This window comes from Falco biarmicus, chromosome 8, assembly GCF_023638135.1.
Source record: "Falco biarmicus isolate bFalBia1 chromosome 8, bFalBia1.pri, whole genome shotgun sequence".
Taxonomy (NCBI): domain Eukaryota; kingdom Metazoa; phylum Chordata; class Aves; order Falconiformes; family Falconidae; genus Falco; species Falco biarmicus.
The window spans coordinates 11,555,799-11,572,390 of NC_079295.1; the positions used below are offsets into that span (position 1 = coordinate 11,555,799).

General features: G+C 46.4%; 1 protein-coding gene across 3 annotated transcripts in view; it reads left to right on the forward strand.

Moving 5' to 3' along the window:
* Positions 1 to 15,931, forward strand: part of ERBB4 (erb-b2 receptor tyrosine kinase 4) — a 638,473-nt gene extending 622,542 nt beyond the window's left edge. For 2 of the 3 annotated variants that reach the window (XM_056350326.1, XM_056350324.1), the window contains exons 26-28: positions 4,178 to 4,469; positions 7,055 to 9,043; positions 9,728 to 15,931. In XM_056350326.1, the coding sequence (XP_056206301.1) occupies positions 4,178 to 4,469; positions 7,055 to 7,491 (729 nt within the window). In that variant the 3' untranslated portion in view covers positions 7,492 to 9,043; positions 9,728 to 15,931. The remainder of the gene's footprint in view (positions 1 to 4,177; positions 4,470 to 7,054; positions 9,044 to 9,727) is intronic. The other variant, XM_056350325.1, reaches the window with a different exon arrangement.
* Positions 15,932 to 16,592: the final 661 nt, after the last annotated feature.

A 16,592-nucleotide genomic window follows, 5' to 3' on the forward strand; every position in this document is an offset into this window, starting at 1 on the left:
TGAATTCAAGTAAAAACAAGATCAGAGGGCAAGGAGAAGGCAGATTAAGTTTCCTGCAGTGCAACATCCTTTAGCCATCAGCAGGACTTCGAACTAGCATCTGGCACGCTCGTGGGATGTTTTTAATCCATTTGTCTAACACATTATGAGTTGCAACCTGTCCTTGCCCATGTGTCATTACAAGTGGACTGTAAGTCTGTGGTGCAAAAGAAAGGTGAGGGATTTCGGGGGGGGATTTGACCTCTGCAATCAAAGCATCTCCAGTTTTCACTGTGTTCCCTGTTTAAAGGGACTTTCCCAGTTATTCCAAACAAGCCTTTTGCAGAAGACTGCAAAGTTACATGCTTGCTGCACAGTCTGTATCCAGATGTGTATTGATGTCTGTTCCCTTTTAAAAAGTAATCTCCAGTAAAGTGTTCCCTCTCCTGTTACAATCTTCTTCACTCTCAAGTGCGATCATCTCAGCAAGGTAACTGCTGACTTTGGTTCTTCCTTCCCTCCTTGTGAACATCTCTTGGCTGTTTCTGGATACAAGTACACTTTTCTTGACTGAGAGAAGGAGACCATGCCTGGCTGGGGCAGCACTGAGGCTTCCAGGCTGATCCAGCCAAGCCCTCTGTCATCTGTCTGTACTGCCTTACACAGCACTTTCTTTGCAGTTGGCATCATCCTGGCTTCTCTGGCTGTCAGCAGCCACAGCTGAGCCAGAGAAGCCAAAGTTCCTCCCAGGCCTTGGGCTTAAGTTTAAGCTCTGCTTTTCAAATATAATGAGCTCTTTGGCAAAAGCTTAATGAGGTGAGTCACAGTTAGGCTAGACTTCAGTGGTGTCTCAGCCCCTCCTCCCTCAGCCCTATTACCCATGCACAGAGCCCCTGGAGCTCCCGATGGAGCTCCCATTGGCTGCACAGAGCAAAGCTCTACCACTCGTGCTAAGGGAGAACCAGTGGCTGCTCAGCTCCCTCTGCGCCAGTGAACCAGGCCTGCATTGGGCTTTTCGGTTCAAGAGCGATTTGCTGACAGCCGAGGAGATTCAAGTTCAGCTCCAGCCTCTAGAGAAGTATTTCAGTGCTTTCAGACTGTCTTTTGTCCTTGTGCTTCCTGTTTCTCCCTGTTGCATTTAGGTCTTACTACCATCTCCCTTCCTACTCAGCCTCCTGTCACGTGCTAGCCCTTTCTACTTCCTGGCACCTCACAGTCTCTTTCACTTGCCATTGCCTTCTGTTCCTTTGCAAGGCACCATTCCCTAGCTCCTGACCATCCCTGCTGCCAGCTCCTCCAGCATCACTTTCCTTGTAAGCCTCTCAACTGCTCCGCAATCTGCTCAGACTGCTATTTTCTTCTCTTCCTCCTCCCTGGGCACTGGCCAGGGGGATTATTGAGACCATGGGATAGATCCCCTCCTGTGTTTCCTTCCAGCATCTAGTTTCGCTCAGGAAAAACAGAGAGAGTCCTGCTCAAGCTTTGCTAATGGGTGGTGCAGATAGACAATTCAGCTAACAAAGGTTTTCCTGTGCTTTTGTAATTTGCAACCTGGAGTCTTTTTAAGTCATAACTTGGCTAAATAAGGACAAATTTTCATGGGGCTGGTGAAAAGTGTATCTCTACCTATGGCTCATCGCTGCATTTGCACCTCAGGAGGTGTTATATCTGAGTAACCAAATGCCTGTGGCGGTATTTCAAATAGAAAGAAATGGGTGTATTCTCCATCACCAGAAAAGGGTCTTCAGGCAGACAGTATGCATTTTTAAAAAGTTAGGGGGTTTTAAAGTTTTTTCCTGATGCAGGTATTTTGCTTAAACACAAAACATTCCTTTATAAAATAAGACAATTTGACAGTGACCATCATCATCATCCTGATGTTTTGTCAAGGAATTTATAAGGGAAAGATTGACTGTAGAACATCCAATCCTTACTATGTGAGGATGCATGTTGTCTTTTAATTTTGATATGTTTCTTGGTGTGGATGTGGTTTTGAAACAGGTTTTGGTTACCGAGATAATTTTCTAAAGCAGAGTATTCTCAGGGTGGTTAGACGTCTTTCCAGAGGCAGTTTTTCCTTCTAGTTTATCTCAAGTTTAGACCTTCTTTCTTCAAACCCTTTTTCTCTCCCCCAACTAGGAGATAAATGAAATGTAATAAAGTTTTTGAAATAAAATGGGAAACAAAGAAATTATGATGAACTGATCTTTCAGTGTAAAAAGTAACTTTTTGGCATTAGAAACACCCATGAAAAATAAAATTTGTTTTGGTGTGGTTTTATTTTCCTCAAAAAAATCAGCATTTCTTCAATAAAAAACAGGCTGGTTTTGAGAAGCAGTAATATATTTATTATATATTATATAAATGCAGATGCTGTGCTGGTCATGTTACAGCAGTTCAGGGTCCACAGGCCAGTGTACAATGGTTCCAGAAACCAATATCATAATGAAGATCTCTGCATAGATACTGCAGACTTCTCAGTAAAACCCCTTAGCCTGTGATACGTAGGTGACATTAGAAGGGTGAGCAGGACCGTGGCACATTGGAGTCTTGAAATCCAGGTGCCGCAGTGATATTTGGGTTTACCAGGACTTAGGGGCTGTTTTTACTGGGATACTAAGCTAGCTGTGACCGTCTAATTACAGTCCTGCACCCTTCTGACCTCCCAGTTATTCCTCTCCTGCTTTGTCCCTGTTTTTACTGGGATACTAAGCTAGCTGTGACCGTCTAATTACAGTCCTGCACCCTTCTGACCTCCCAGTTATTCCTCTCCTGCTTTGTCCCTGGGAAAGCAAGCCTTGTCTTGGAGCTGGACGCTGCTTTCTGCACTTCTCCTGCCCTGTATTTCCTCTGAAGTTGATTGCATCGTCTGTCATTCTTTCTGTACAATTTGCCTTTCCAAAAACGAAACAGGAGACATTTGCAGGGTATACGGGAGCTGTCAGCAGGTGTCACATGGCACATGCCCTTACCCAGCAAGAGGAACTCAGCAGCCCTCCCTAAGACTGGTGAGGCACACAGTTTGTCGATGTTGGTGAGGTGTTTGCCATGACTGAATTCTTTGATTTTGGATTCAGTTAGGAAATCCGATGTGCATGTTTCTCCCTGTTAGCTCACAGCTCATGTGACTTGTTTCATTCGTGTGACCTCTTATTACATATCCATCATTCCATTTTTCTTTCCTATTAGAGTGAAATTGGACACAGCCCTCCTCCTGCCTACACCCCTATGTCAGGAGTAAGTATTTCACATTCAGCCTTCATCCTTTAGGATTTCCTCCTTCCCTCGCTTCGTACTTTCTGTTTCAGACCCCTTTTTCCTAGCCGAAAAGCTAACAGTGAATGAAGTGTGTATATAAGCAATCAAATAGTCAAGATCTCTACTCAGCCTGGATTCATGTGCAAGCTCTATGGACCCACACCTAAAATTCTGCTAACTTTTCTTGAAAGAGCATTTAGGTAACAGGCTTGGATGAATCTGTTCATTCTTCCTTCCTATTTATAGGTCAAAATTTCCTTGCACACCCTAGCTGACAAGCAAAATGGTAGGTCGAGTTGAACCGTTGAGTTGAGGTACCAGCATAACACAGTTCACCAGCCTGAAATGCACTACCTGGTGGAATTGCATAGTGTTTGGGCGGCCATGTGATTGTTGCTGTAGGACACCCTAAAAGTAGCCCCCCCCAGAATAAACAGAGTTCAGACATGATCGTGTCCTCTATCCCGTCTCCTTTGCAGATTTCCCTAACATGAGGTTTAAGGGTTTTGTTCAGAAACCAGGGGAGATTGCCAAAGTAATAGAAGAGATAGCCTGTTTGCCTCTTGCAGCTGTGTAAATCCAGCCTCCACAGGTCTAGGCAGGAGACAAGTTTTCCTGCCCCATTTCCAGCCCTGAGCAGCCAGCTTGCTTCCCTGCTCCCCTCGCTGCTCTGGTCGTGAGTCCCTGGGAGGGGAAGCCAGCTCAGCGCCACTGGGCAGACAGATACTTTGCCAGTCCGCAGCATAGCCTGTGCTGCTGCTGGTGCCGCAGCGCTGGCAATGCAGCAGTCTGCAGGATGGACAAGGGTACACCTGCCCCGTGAAATGCGTCATTGAGCAGTTGTGGCCGGAAAGGCACAGGAGCCACAGAGGTGACATAGTGTTGAATATTCTCTCCCTTCGGAGCCTCCTTTCCCATGCTGCCTTTTCTTTTTCAACAGAACCAGTTTGTGTATAGAGATGGTGGCTATGCTGCAGAAGTGCCGATGCCATACAGAGCTCCTGGCTGCATAATACCAGAAGCACCAGTTGCTCAAGGGGCCACTGCTGAGATCTTTGAAGACACCTGCTGTAATGGCACACTACGGAAACAAGTGGCAACCTTGTCAAAAGAGGACAGCAGCACCCAGAGGTACAGCGCTGATCCCACAGTCTTCATACCCGAGCGGGTCGTGCGAGGAGAGCTGGATGAGGATGGCTACATGACGCCGATGCGAGACAAACCTAAAACAGGTAAAAAATTATCTTTCTGGAGAAACTCCTGGTCTAATCTGACTGCTTTCTCTCTTTTTCTGTGTCAGCAGCTTTTCACCAAAAATGGCTTTATTGAGTAACCCAGCAAGGTTGAAACATTCTGACTAGGTTAATAGTTCTTTGCATGGCAATTCATTTTGCTTTGCTTAATTTTCTACTTAGAAGAGCTTAAATGTGCCAATATGTCAAGTCTGGTATTTCCCCCTTTTAGTTTTCTTTCTGGGAAATGAGACGGGAATTAAAAAAAAGCCAAACCTTCTTGTAATCCCAACACAAATCTTCAGTTTTTTTCCAAGAAAAGGATCTATCTTTGGCCAGCCGTATTCTCCACTTTGCTTTCTTTATTGATCTTCTTTATCTTCATGGCATTGTGCTTGGTAAATGTCATGTTGAACATATCACAGAACCAATACACACACCTGGCATTTTATACCCAAGAGAAGTTTAGGATTGAAAGAACAAGATGTGCTTCAGAGACCATCACTGCAAGGTGAAGTTTGCCTAGGTCTGTGCCAGCTCAGATTTTTATGCTTCCCAGTTTGCTGTCATTCATTTCTTCCTTTTTAAATAGTGACAGCAGTCATTTAGATGTAAGGGGATGTGTCATTAGTAATTTGCTTTCAAACCTTTGCATTAGCTTTAAAGAAACTAATTAATGCAAATGTAAATGCCAAGTAACTGCTGTGTTTGCTAAGAATTTGGAAGCCACTTACCCTTGGTGTTACATGGTGGAATCAGAGGGAGCCCTGAGGCTTGACCCATGGCTGTAGCAATTGTGGGAGTGCACTTATGGCCCTGCTCTTCTGCAACCACCCTTGCAACCAGAGATTTGATGCTGCGAGTTTGCTTCAGTGTAAGCCCACACATATGTTCACATACAGGTTCACCCTGGGGATCTTCACTGTTCTGAAGGAACTAAACACTTCACAGATGCTGCCTGAGCCCTCCTGCAGCAGCTCAGGAGAAAGCACCTCCTTCCTGTGTCACTGGGCACAGGCACAAGGATGTTGCAGTGTGGCCACAGTGCTGCGCACTGTCAGCTGGGGGTTTCAAATCAAAGCACTGCTTGGCTGTCATCGCCTGAAAAAAAATAAATTAAATGTTCCCACTCTGCGGTTGGTACAGGCGCATGTGCCTCTTCATCCTGGGTTCAGCGAAGGTTTAGCTAAGTGCTCAGAGGTACTCGCTAAGTCTTGAACTTTTGCATTTAATAGTTTTGGCCCTGTCCTGGATAAGGACAGAGCTGAGGTGAGGACATAGCCAACCTCTTAAAACAGGCAGGACTTTGTGTGGAGGTGTCTCCAGAGCCATGCCACTGGAAATGGAGGTCTTGTGTTGGCACCCCTGTGCAGCACAGATCAGCTGAGAGATCATCCCTCACTAACAGCAGCAGCACGGAGACCCTGTTTTGTAAGGCACCTCTAGGCTTTGAGAAGGAAAGCAGAATTAATACTGGAGTGGTTTTGATCTGATGATTTCCAGCCTTGAATGAACTGGATGCTTTTGACATACCTTGCTGCAGGGGTCCCACCCCCAGGCACTGTTGTCCCTGGCTCACCTCCAAGCCATTGCCTTTGCAGCCCACGTGCAGTGGCAGTGGCCTCCCTCCTGCCCAGGCTGGCTGGCTTTCTGCTTCGCTGCGAGACCTCATTACACACAGAGCAGGGCAGGACACGACACTCAATGCATCCATCGCTCTGTGGCTCAGTCACTTGTGTGTGGCCGGGGAAGAGACCTTACTAAGCATGCATTTTTAACCTAGGACAGCCAATGTCTGGGTTTCTCTTCCCTCCCACCTCCTGTCTAGCTTCCCATGCAAACTCCATATGCCTTAAAACCTCTCTGCAATTCAGCTACGATTTTTTGTAGTGTTAATCCACAGAAAGTGATCTGAAGTGACTGTAACCTGCTCCAAGTCCTGTTTTGGAGCTGATGTAAGGCTCTCTTGTACTCTTTCCAAGGCTCATTTGAATCATTTTTTTTATAACACTTCGAGGCCCTTTGTCCTTCAGGGATGGAAGGTTTTTAATCAGGCAAATTGTTCTGTTAGAAATGAAGCTGTCTTAGAAGTTAGCCCTGGGGGATGGTTTTTGTGCAGAGAGGCTTAACTAAGATTTCTATAGAGCTTTCTGGATGGAAGGACTGCAGAGCAGAGGGTTTGACTGATATGCCCAAGGCTGCAACAGAGAGTCAGCAGCAGAGGCAGAAGTCGCTTGGTGTGTTTGTCGATCATACACCGAGCGAAGTCCAGGATCACGCAAGGTACATGGGCTGTGACTCAGCGAGAGCTTTAGTTTAGTTTACCAGTATGTTTGATGAGTCACTTCATCTTCCAGGGTCTTCATTTTAACCCATATTGTCTGCTTAGGTTGCAAATTCTTCACTCATAGCAAGTGTGTGTGTTCAACGTAGTTGGCACCTGAACTCATGGCTGGGATGGAGGATGCACAAGTGCAAGTACTGCTTCTGGTAAAGCCTGGTAGTAACATACACATGATGCTTGCTATATGGATGGATTACTCCCTCCCTTTGCTGATTTTTTTTTTAATTTTATTTTACCTTAGATTACCTAAACCCTGTGGAAGAGAACCCATTTGTTTCCCGACGAAAGAATGGAGATCTCCAAGCTGTGGACAACCCAGAGTATCACAACGCTCCGAACGGGCAGCCCAAAGCAGAGGATGAGTACGTGAACGAGCCGTTGTACCTCAACACTTTTGCAAACACCTTGGAAAATGCTGAGTACCTGAAGAACAATTTGCCGGAGAAAGCCAAGAAGGCCTTTGACAACCCAGACTACTGGAACCACAGCCTGCCCCCACGAAGCACCCTCCAGCACCCGGACTACCTGCAAGAGTACAGCACAAAATACTTTTACAAACAGAATGGACGGATCCGGCCCATTGTGGCAGAGAATCCTGAATACCTCTCCGAGTTCTCCCTGAAGCCTGGCACTGTGCTGCCCCCGCCGCCCTACAGACACCGAAATACAGTGGTGTAGTGACCGCGGTCTTACGGAAGTGGAAAGGCAACCCCTTCTAGCTGCCTCACGCTTTCTCTCTCGCTCTCCTTTTCTCTCTCTCCCCTCCCTCCCTGTCTTTCTCCCATGAGCTTCCTCTTCTTGCCAGTTCACTCATTTTTGATATTTCTAAGTGAAAGGATGTCTTGGAGTTGTTTGCAGATTGGGTTGGGAACCTGGAAGGAAGGAAGGAAGGAAAGAGACTGAAAGAAGGCGTGTACGATCTGGCATTTCTCACTTTCCGCAGATGCGGAGGTTCCGATGGTCAGAGAAGCCAGACAGTACCAGTAAAGGCCAGTGGCAGTGTTGCCTGCTGTTCAGCTAGTTCTCAGCAATTCGTCAGACACTAGGGAAAGCCACAGAGAGGCTGTTTCTTTCAGCAGGAACTGATGAGAGTCTGTACAGCATTTCTGGAAATCTCAGTGCAGTTTCCATTGGGGGAAAAATGGACAATTTTTATATCATGTGTGATAGCATAGTAATTGAGATTGAGAATCCAATTTCTTTCTCTAACACTTTCTATCCCACCAACTGAAAATGGCTAACCTGGCTTTTCGTAATCGTTCAGATCTTCATCGTGGCTTTCCAAGAAATGATGATGTGACTCTAATGTATGGCAAAACCCTTTTTCTGAGCCACACCATGATTTTGTGCCAATTCCTAACCACAGAGACTCCCGCTCAGAACTGGTACACGACACGACCATTTTTGTATATGTGCCAACGTGACAAACACTTTAAACACAAAAACCCTTTCAGAAGAGAGTAACAAAACCACGCCTCCAACATGTTCTTTTTGAAGCTAAAAGACAGGCCAAGAAACCAAGATTTGTATGCAAAAAGCATTGCTTTCCTCTTTTGTACCTGCTGACTATAAATACATAATAAGACCTAAACAAATTCTTCCCTCTTTTTCTTCTTCGTGATCATGAAGGGAGTTGAGGATGCTGTCAGGCAACACTGAAGACAAGATGGAGAACTGGAGAGTTTGATATGGGTCATGAAGTCTGCTGGTGCTCTGTGGGGTGGTGGTGGGAAGGGTCCTTTAAACTGGAAGACAGACACTGGACTGGAGAAAACGCACATAGCGGTTCACTGGAAAGTTAGTTTGCACTTATGCTCCGATTTTATTTGAACTGTTTTCTGGATTTTGAATGAAGCAATATGGAAGTGACCAGCAAAATGTTAATTTTAAATTAAAAAAGAATTAATTATATGTAAAGGATGACTGTGGGAATGCCAAAATGAAGCAAATCAAGTCTTTGGAACAATGTCTACCAGTTCTGAGAGGCCATTGCATTGACTGCTTCAGAGAATACAGTGACAGAGCAAGCAGCTCTTACTGCTGCCATGTGAAGGACAGCAGAGCAAGCTCTGAAAGGGATTGGAGGAGACAAATGGCTTGTTCTGGCTTGCAGCACAGTACGGAGTACTTTTTTCTAAAAGGAGGATTACTCTGGCAGAGAAGGCGGTGCATATGGGGTTTGAGAAGTCAAAATGTGCATGACTTGCAGAGTTTTCCATCAAAAATGCAAGTAAGTATGAGTCAGTCTCCTCGCACTTAGTTCTGCTTTCATCGACCTCGTTTCTTAGGTAGACACCCCCACCCCACCCCATGGCCTGCTCCTCTTCGGAAATGCTTTCAGCCAGAGTTCTGGATGGTTTTAGCAACCTGAGGCAGATGGAGCTGGGAAGGGAGGCGTAAGGGCCAGAGACACTGATGGCTTGCTCCTGACATGCCAAGACCCATGTGTGTAAGAGCATTTGCGTACCTAGTTCCCACCAACAATCTTAAGGAACTATTAAGTACCTTTGAAGGTCTGCCTATATCTTCATCCACAAGGCTTTTAAAGGGGAAGAAACAATACCTGGTGGATGCAAACTTAGGTGATACAACAGTATTTCAGTTTATGCACTTCGGTACTGTTAAAGTTGAGATCTTTGGGGTGACCTAACCTGACAACACAACCAGCAACAATCACTGGTCTAGAAATGGCATCAGGCTCCTCCAAATCCCTGCCACCTCAACAGCTTGCCACCTTTAATCCTAGCAAGGAGAGGAAGGAGTAAGAAACAAGGAATAGTTACCCAAATCTTGGTGGCTGAAGGTCAGCTTGACAAAGGTATGAGGAGATTTCAAACCTGGGTTGGTTGATATGCTTGTTGTGTGTGATCACTAGGTCAAGGCTGGTTCAGCCAACAGCCTGTTTCTGCTTCAGGTGTATTCAGGCCAGCTTGAACCAGCAGGGGCAGATGTTAAACCTCTAAACCGAGTACGTGGCTGAAGAGTCTGAAAACAACAAGAACAAGTACAGATCTTTGAAGCTATTAAAAGGAGACGTTGGGTCAAGTGGTACCAAGGTGGTTTCTGATGGCAGAACAAAATGACCAGCAGACCAGTAAAGTGGGACAGATGGTTACAAAAACATCATGCATCTGGGAGGCCTTGCCTCCTCCTGGTGCCCTCCCATAAGGCCTCAAGATCTTGGCAGGAGACAGAGGCGGGGGGCAGGAGAGCACAGGGGAGTGGTATGAGGTCCTGGAGACACCACTCCAGGGAAGATTTGCCCACGGTAGTGCTCACAGGGTGTTGTCTGAAGCACAGACAAAGGTCTGCCAGGTTGGGATGCACTTGCCAAGCTGCCTGGAGACAAAGACCGGCAGAGGATCATGGATGTCCTGTTTCAGCGCAGAACAAGCTCGGGTACATAGGTAGGTAGAGAAAGGGGGTGATTGGTCCCTGAGCAGGTCTTGTAACAGAGTAACTCCTAATGGAGAAAAAAATAAAATTAAATCCTGGTACAGCTTATGCGTTTGAATTCAAAGAGGTGCACTCAAAGGCTGCTGGGGCAGAAGCGGGCACACCACCAGACCCAGAGGGATGGTGCTGGGATGTAGCGGCTCACGGGAGGTGAGGCCCGTTTGTTTCTCTGGTAATTAAGTAGTACTGGTGTTGGAAACAAGCCCATCAAATAATCAGAATGTAAATAATTGTCTTTTTTAACATTTTAACATTTTGTTTCTTAAAAAAACTTGAATTATTTATTCATTCTAATTGTTGACTGTGGGTGTGATGTAACATATCAAGTGGCATGGAAATGCAGCGGTTCCTTGTGGTGAGGCAGCGTGAAGGCCAGAACGGGAGCTGCCTTACGCTGGGGCTGTGACACGCAGCCAGGCTGAGCTCTGCTGAGCCCTGCTAGCTGTGCCTTCAACAGCAGAGGGATAACAGAGGGTTAACGAGCGCAGTAGTTCGTGATGGTGGGAAACTCAACAGACTGCAGCTTCACTAGTGGGCATTTTTTTTCCCTGAGCTTCTGGTTTGAGTTGCAGCTGCCAGCAGCGGCCCTTAGGTTCCCTGCTGTGCCAGCAGTTGACCTGTGTTGCACTGTGTGGGCCTGCGTGGTGCTGAGGCGTCTGGTTAGCTGCTCCTTTTCCCTGCTGGGGGTGGCAGTCTTCGGAAGACAGCCCATAATTCTGCACGCTTCCTCCAGAAGAGTTAGAGGAGCTGTTCTGAGCTCCTTTGGCAGATTTTTGTCTCTTTGCCAAAGGAAGTTTCACCGTGGTTAAAGAAAAAAAGTAAAACCGAGAGCAGAGCTGTTTGGCTGCTTTAATCTGATCAGCAGAAATACCTGGCTGGCCCCAGATCCTGTGTTTGCCTTAGGGGGTATAGCTGCTGCTTTGGTGAAAGAAGTCGGGCAAATGCACGTGGCAGAATCATGGCAAACATTCAACTGTATTGTGTTGTAAAAGATGAGGGTCAGGCTTTTTAATGAGTAATTACAGGTTTGGGGGGAAAGCAGATCTTTCGGAACGCAAACTGCATTCTGTCAGCACAAAGCAGTAGCTGAGAGCATCAGCAGAAGCGTGTTGTCTGGGTGTAATTAATTCTCTCGTTCTACAATGGTATCTGTGCATAGCACTGTCAGTTTTTATGGATTTTATACTGTAGTCTCCTATTTGTAAACGTTTTCCTTTCCCGTATCGTAGCCTGTGCAGCAGAAGAGCAGTGACTAACTTTTCAAGAGCAGGTATCCGAGTGTGTATCAGCCTTTGTTCAAAGCACAAAGCAACGCACTAAATGAAAGACAGCAACAGCTTATTTTTTCCTAATCTCTTTCAGTGATACTTGTCTTGGATGTTATTATCTACCTGAGGGTTATTTCAAACAGATATGAATGCTGGATCTGATTGACTTGCTGTAACATAATTGACTGAAACCAACTACTTTTTAAGTTTCCTTCTTCAGCTCTTTTCATTTTTTTTCTTTTTGTGCAAAAGAGCCAGGAGGGATTCTTACATTGCCATTCACTCAGATGTAGCGGAGTATTTACAACTTGCTTTCGAACAGGTCATCTCTCACAGGTAGCGAGCAATGGAAATAAATCGGAGCGACTATCAGCAGTAAGAGCCACCGGGTGGGTCTGTTTCAGGTTCCTTAAGCTCAGCCCAGGAATGCTTTTCTGTGTACAAAGAAAGGTTGCGTTAACCCTGGTTGAACCACTCGGTAGAAAACGCATTTCTTGACTGCAGGAATTGTAAGCAATGATCTTGTTCCAATTATTTCCTGAATTAATGGGGAAATACCTGTCTTTTCCTGTCCCGCAGCTGGTAACTCCAGAGGCTGCATGCAAAGGGCACCTGTGTAGATGTGGTGCTGGGGCAGGGCAGCCTGTACATGTGCCACCGATCTGATACCAGTTTCCACTAAAGATCTGAAAGGGAGCTATAGGGCAGTGTTTCCCGCCATGCCCCATCCTCAGACACCACTAATCCCAGCCTAGAAGTAAAGAAAATGGCAACTCTGAAAGCCCAGCTTGTCCCTGGTGCTCTGTGGAGCCATTCTTTCCATAGCTACAGATAGATCTGGGCAGTATGGATGAGAAATACTAGCTGTGAGGTCCGTCAGCCTAGAAATATAGCTTGGGAGGAGTGGGGTTTTTTTCTGATGATGGACCTCTATGGAGAACTCCGATACTAAAGAAAATGTTTATTTTTTTCCTGCCGGGTCTGTGTAGGTGTCCTGTATCGTGGTAGCAGCTAAAGGAATGACGGGATTATTTGGGCCAGTGAGATGAGGAGACTGGCACAAGTCAGAATTAGGCTGTTGGTCATGTAATTCCCCAGGATGACTGAAGGCATCCTCCTGGTCAGCCCTACTGCTTCTGGGAGCCCTCTGCACCCTCCACAGGCATCGTGTTATGCAAGGTAACTGCAGCACCCACGTGCGCACACGCACAGACACTCGCACCCTCTGTCTGCTGACCCTTGTAGAGAGAGGGAATGGGAGGAACATAAATGCTCTGGGGACTGACGGCTGAGGCATTGCTTACTTGTCAGGATGGATTTTCCCTCACTTCGCACAACTGGCGTATCGGGGCTTCCACCCTTATTTCCCAGTCACATTGAAGGCTGGTCAACTTGAGGATGACTGGTGGAACAGAGGCATGAACCAGTGCCAGGCCTCCAGTTATCAGTCACCTCTTTGGCTTTTAAAAAGCACAAAAGGTGGTGTTACTTACAGTTACGTGGGCTATGCATCCTTCGTTTCTAGCTCTGTCACTTGCAATATTTTTATTCCCATGGATCTTAGACCTCTGCTGCTGACAAAGCAGTTCATCTGTAGTTATATAAAATAGTGGATTTGGGTTCAAATTCGTTTTTAGAAAGCCAAGACTGTGTGGGGTGGGGTTGGTTGGCTGTAATAGTCACACTCCATCCCATGCAAGGAGCTGCAATCGTCTCACAGGGCAGCCTCTGTGCAGCGTTGCTGTGCTCACAAGCTTCCCCCTCTTTTTCTTTTCTGGCTCTTGCTATGCGTTACACAGGTAGAAAAGGTCACTGTTACAAATGGAGCTTTCAGATTGGGAATAAATAACAGAAATAAAGCTCTGTGTTAGAAGCATGACTTCAAATATCTAAAAAAAAATCACGTCTCCACCTTTGTTTTAATTTTGTTTCAGCACAAGGTCATTTTTCTGTACCGTTGTGTGGATTAGTACGTTGTTATGCTGGTAGGCTCGTTGCTCTTGGGAAAATTACGGACAGGGAAGGCACTGTCATCAGTGGCACTGCAGTGGTGGCTGGGATCTGCCTGTAGGTTTGGAGGACACAGAGCACATTTCAGGGGAGGCTCGTGGGTGTTCAGGTCTGACTGATGGTGGTGGGACTTGCCTGAACTGCAGCCAAGCACATCTCCTAACCAGAGCCAGAGCAAAGAGGTGCATCCACCCAAGGCATCCTCCAGCTGGAGCCTGTGCCGACAAGCCAGGAAAAGGTGTGAGGGAGAAACCGAAGGATGTTATCCTGACTAGGAAACAAGTCAGAGCTGCTTTTTTTTCTCCTTTTTTATTTAATTTTGAGAGCGAGCTTTGTGGACCTTGGTAGGGAGGGGGTTTATGGGGAGATTTGTAAGGTGTTACACAGTCTGAGTAATTATGTCCCAGTTCTTCTCCCCTCTCCAATAAAAAAGCCATGGAATCATGCTCCAGACATGTTGTGGATGAAACCAACAGGGCAAGGGTGCATCCCGCACAGCACCCTCTTGCTGATGGCTCAGGTGTGACCAGGGCACACACATACACTGAGCCATCGGCTGTCACTGCCGTGCGTGCTGTTTGCCAGTGGTTTGGTCCCCGCAGCACCACCGCCCCCGTGTCCTGCCCAACCTTTGAGCCCTCTTAGGGAGAAAACACTGTATTGCCCATAGCACTCCGAAGACTAAACCCTTTTGGGATAACCACAGTAATAAACTGTGAATGGTATTTTATAAGTAAGTGTAGATATGTATGCCGTTCTTTTGAGGTAAGGTACTATGACATATGTAGCATAAACTGGTACTGCTGTTAAATGGGTCGATTATTAACTGAGCAGCTGTGTAAGGGGTAGCTAACTTTGAATGCACTAAACCACTGTTCCTTTGAAGATGAGGACTGAAGGTAGTTGCTGGGTACTTACTTGTGGTTTTATGGTTGGCTATGTTAAGTGAAAAATGCAGGTCGATGAAGGCATATAATTTTTTATAGCATTTGTTCGGTAATTGGTACACATTTGATACATTATTCACAATGGTTTAAATCCTTTTTTTTTTTTTTTGCCCAGGTTTTGCAATTTCCCCAAATATTGTATGTTGGAATTTCTAAAGAGTTAGCAGCCTTAGAGTAGGAAGGGGAAATGGAGGGGGAAAAGAAGTCTCTTCCTAAAACCAGAGATATCCAAAATGTATTTCCTGACTTGGTCATCTTGAAGTATTGACTTTTTTCTTTTATGATGAGGCTCAGATACCCAAGCCTGGATGATGACATTGCTGTTCCCTTAAAATCAAAGGCTGAGCCCCACCTGGGAGGTGATACAGGGATGGGACAGCGCCGTGGCGCAGGGGCGGCTGCCTCCATGGGCCACGCTCACTGCAGGCAGCCCGGCCACCTACCCGGGGTGGGCGAGAGGCAGAGGTGGGGAGGGTCTGGGGTTCAGCCAATTATCCATGTTCTCAAAGTGCAAAGAGACAAAACAACAATACTTCTGCCTTATGAAGTACCTTCAGAAGAAGAGAAGCATCAGCGTGTTGGGGAAGTCACTCGTTTCTTGCAAAGTGATGCATTCAGAGTTAGCTGCCTTTCTGAAACAAAAATTAAAAAAATACAAAAACTACTGTATGTTACTTTGAAAATGTGAATAGTATTTTTATAGCTTGTTAAAGACACAGCTAGTTGCATTTGTAAATAAGGATAATGTTGCTTTTATTTTCCTTGTGGACACCATTATTTGGAACATAATTGTCCTTAGGGTTGATTTGTATATAGGTAATTTGCTTGTGATTTAAGCCACTCCTCCCCTTTTCTTCCTCTCCCTTCCCACCCTCTGGTTTTGGTTAGAAGTACCATTTTTGGCATTCTGTGTGATTCTGTGTTTTAGCACTATTGTGGTGTGTTCAGACTTTCTGCACTTGCTTACACAGTAGGGTATGCCAATTGTGTGTGGCGTAATGTTACTTTAACCTTTTGTTTCTCATATTTTAGCTATCGAGGATTATACACTGTTAAAATACTTACTGACCTGGGTTAATATTAGGTATATATTTTAGCATAATTTCCCTTCTTTTCATTGTTTCTTGTTTTTTCTTTTTTTCCTTCCCTCCCCTTTTGTCTTGTTTGGAGGCTGGGGAGAAACCTGTGGATCTTCTCTTTGTGTGGTTATACTTCCCCCTCATCCCCCGTGTGCAGTCCCGAGTTTCTCCTCATGGTCCCTGGGGTAGAGCTTTATCTGTTTGTTAAGGCAAATGTAGACCGCGACCCACCTTGCATCAACCCATGCTCATCCCAGCTGAACAATTTGAAAACTGTTCTGCCTTTTTGTTACATGAATCTGTCAGAAATATATTTTTAATTTAATATAAATGAAATTCAATAAAATACGAAACAAAGTCTCTGTTACGTGTGAAATTTCTTGCCAGGGCTTGAGCACTTCCAGCAATGTGGACTGCCCGTGTACTGGGATCCTGCCAGACGAGAGCCTTGCACTGCACACCTTGGTGGGGCTGGGGGAGCTGTCCTAACCCGGACCTACCCCCTCCCTTGCCCTGCAGCACCCCTGGGGTCTCCTGGAATGTGACCCTCCCAAAACCCAAAATCCCTTCCCTTTCTCCCCACCCCACACCTGCAGCATCCCACACCCTGGGGTGTCCCTGAGCTGGGGACAGGCCAGTGAACCCTTGGGCAGCCCCGTGACTGCAGGCAGAGCGCGCCTTTGGGGGACAGCCCGTAGCAACGCATCCTGCTGGCACACAGGGGTTGCTGGTCAACTCCTGGGGAGCAACAACACCCCTCCGAGGTTTGCTCCAGCTGTGCTGCAGCTGGGTGTCAACAGAAGGAGTCAGGGAGGGCACAGGCTGAGCAGACCCCAAAGGCACAGCAGCCTGGGAGCACAGCCTACTAAACCCGCAATTCTGGCACCCCAGGACTGCCCAGCTCCGTGGGGCAGCAAAGCTGCCACACCACAGGGCACTGAAATGAGCTCCTCCACCACCTCTTCCACCCTTCTCTTCCTAACAGTGACACCCCTCGCCCCTCTGTGCGCTGTACCCCT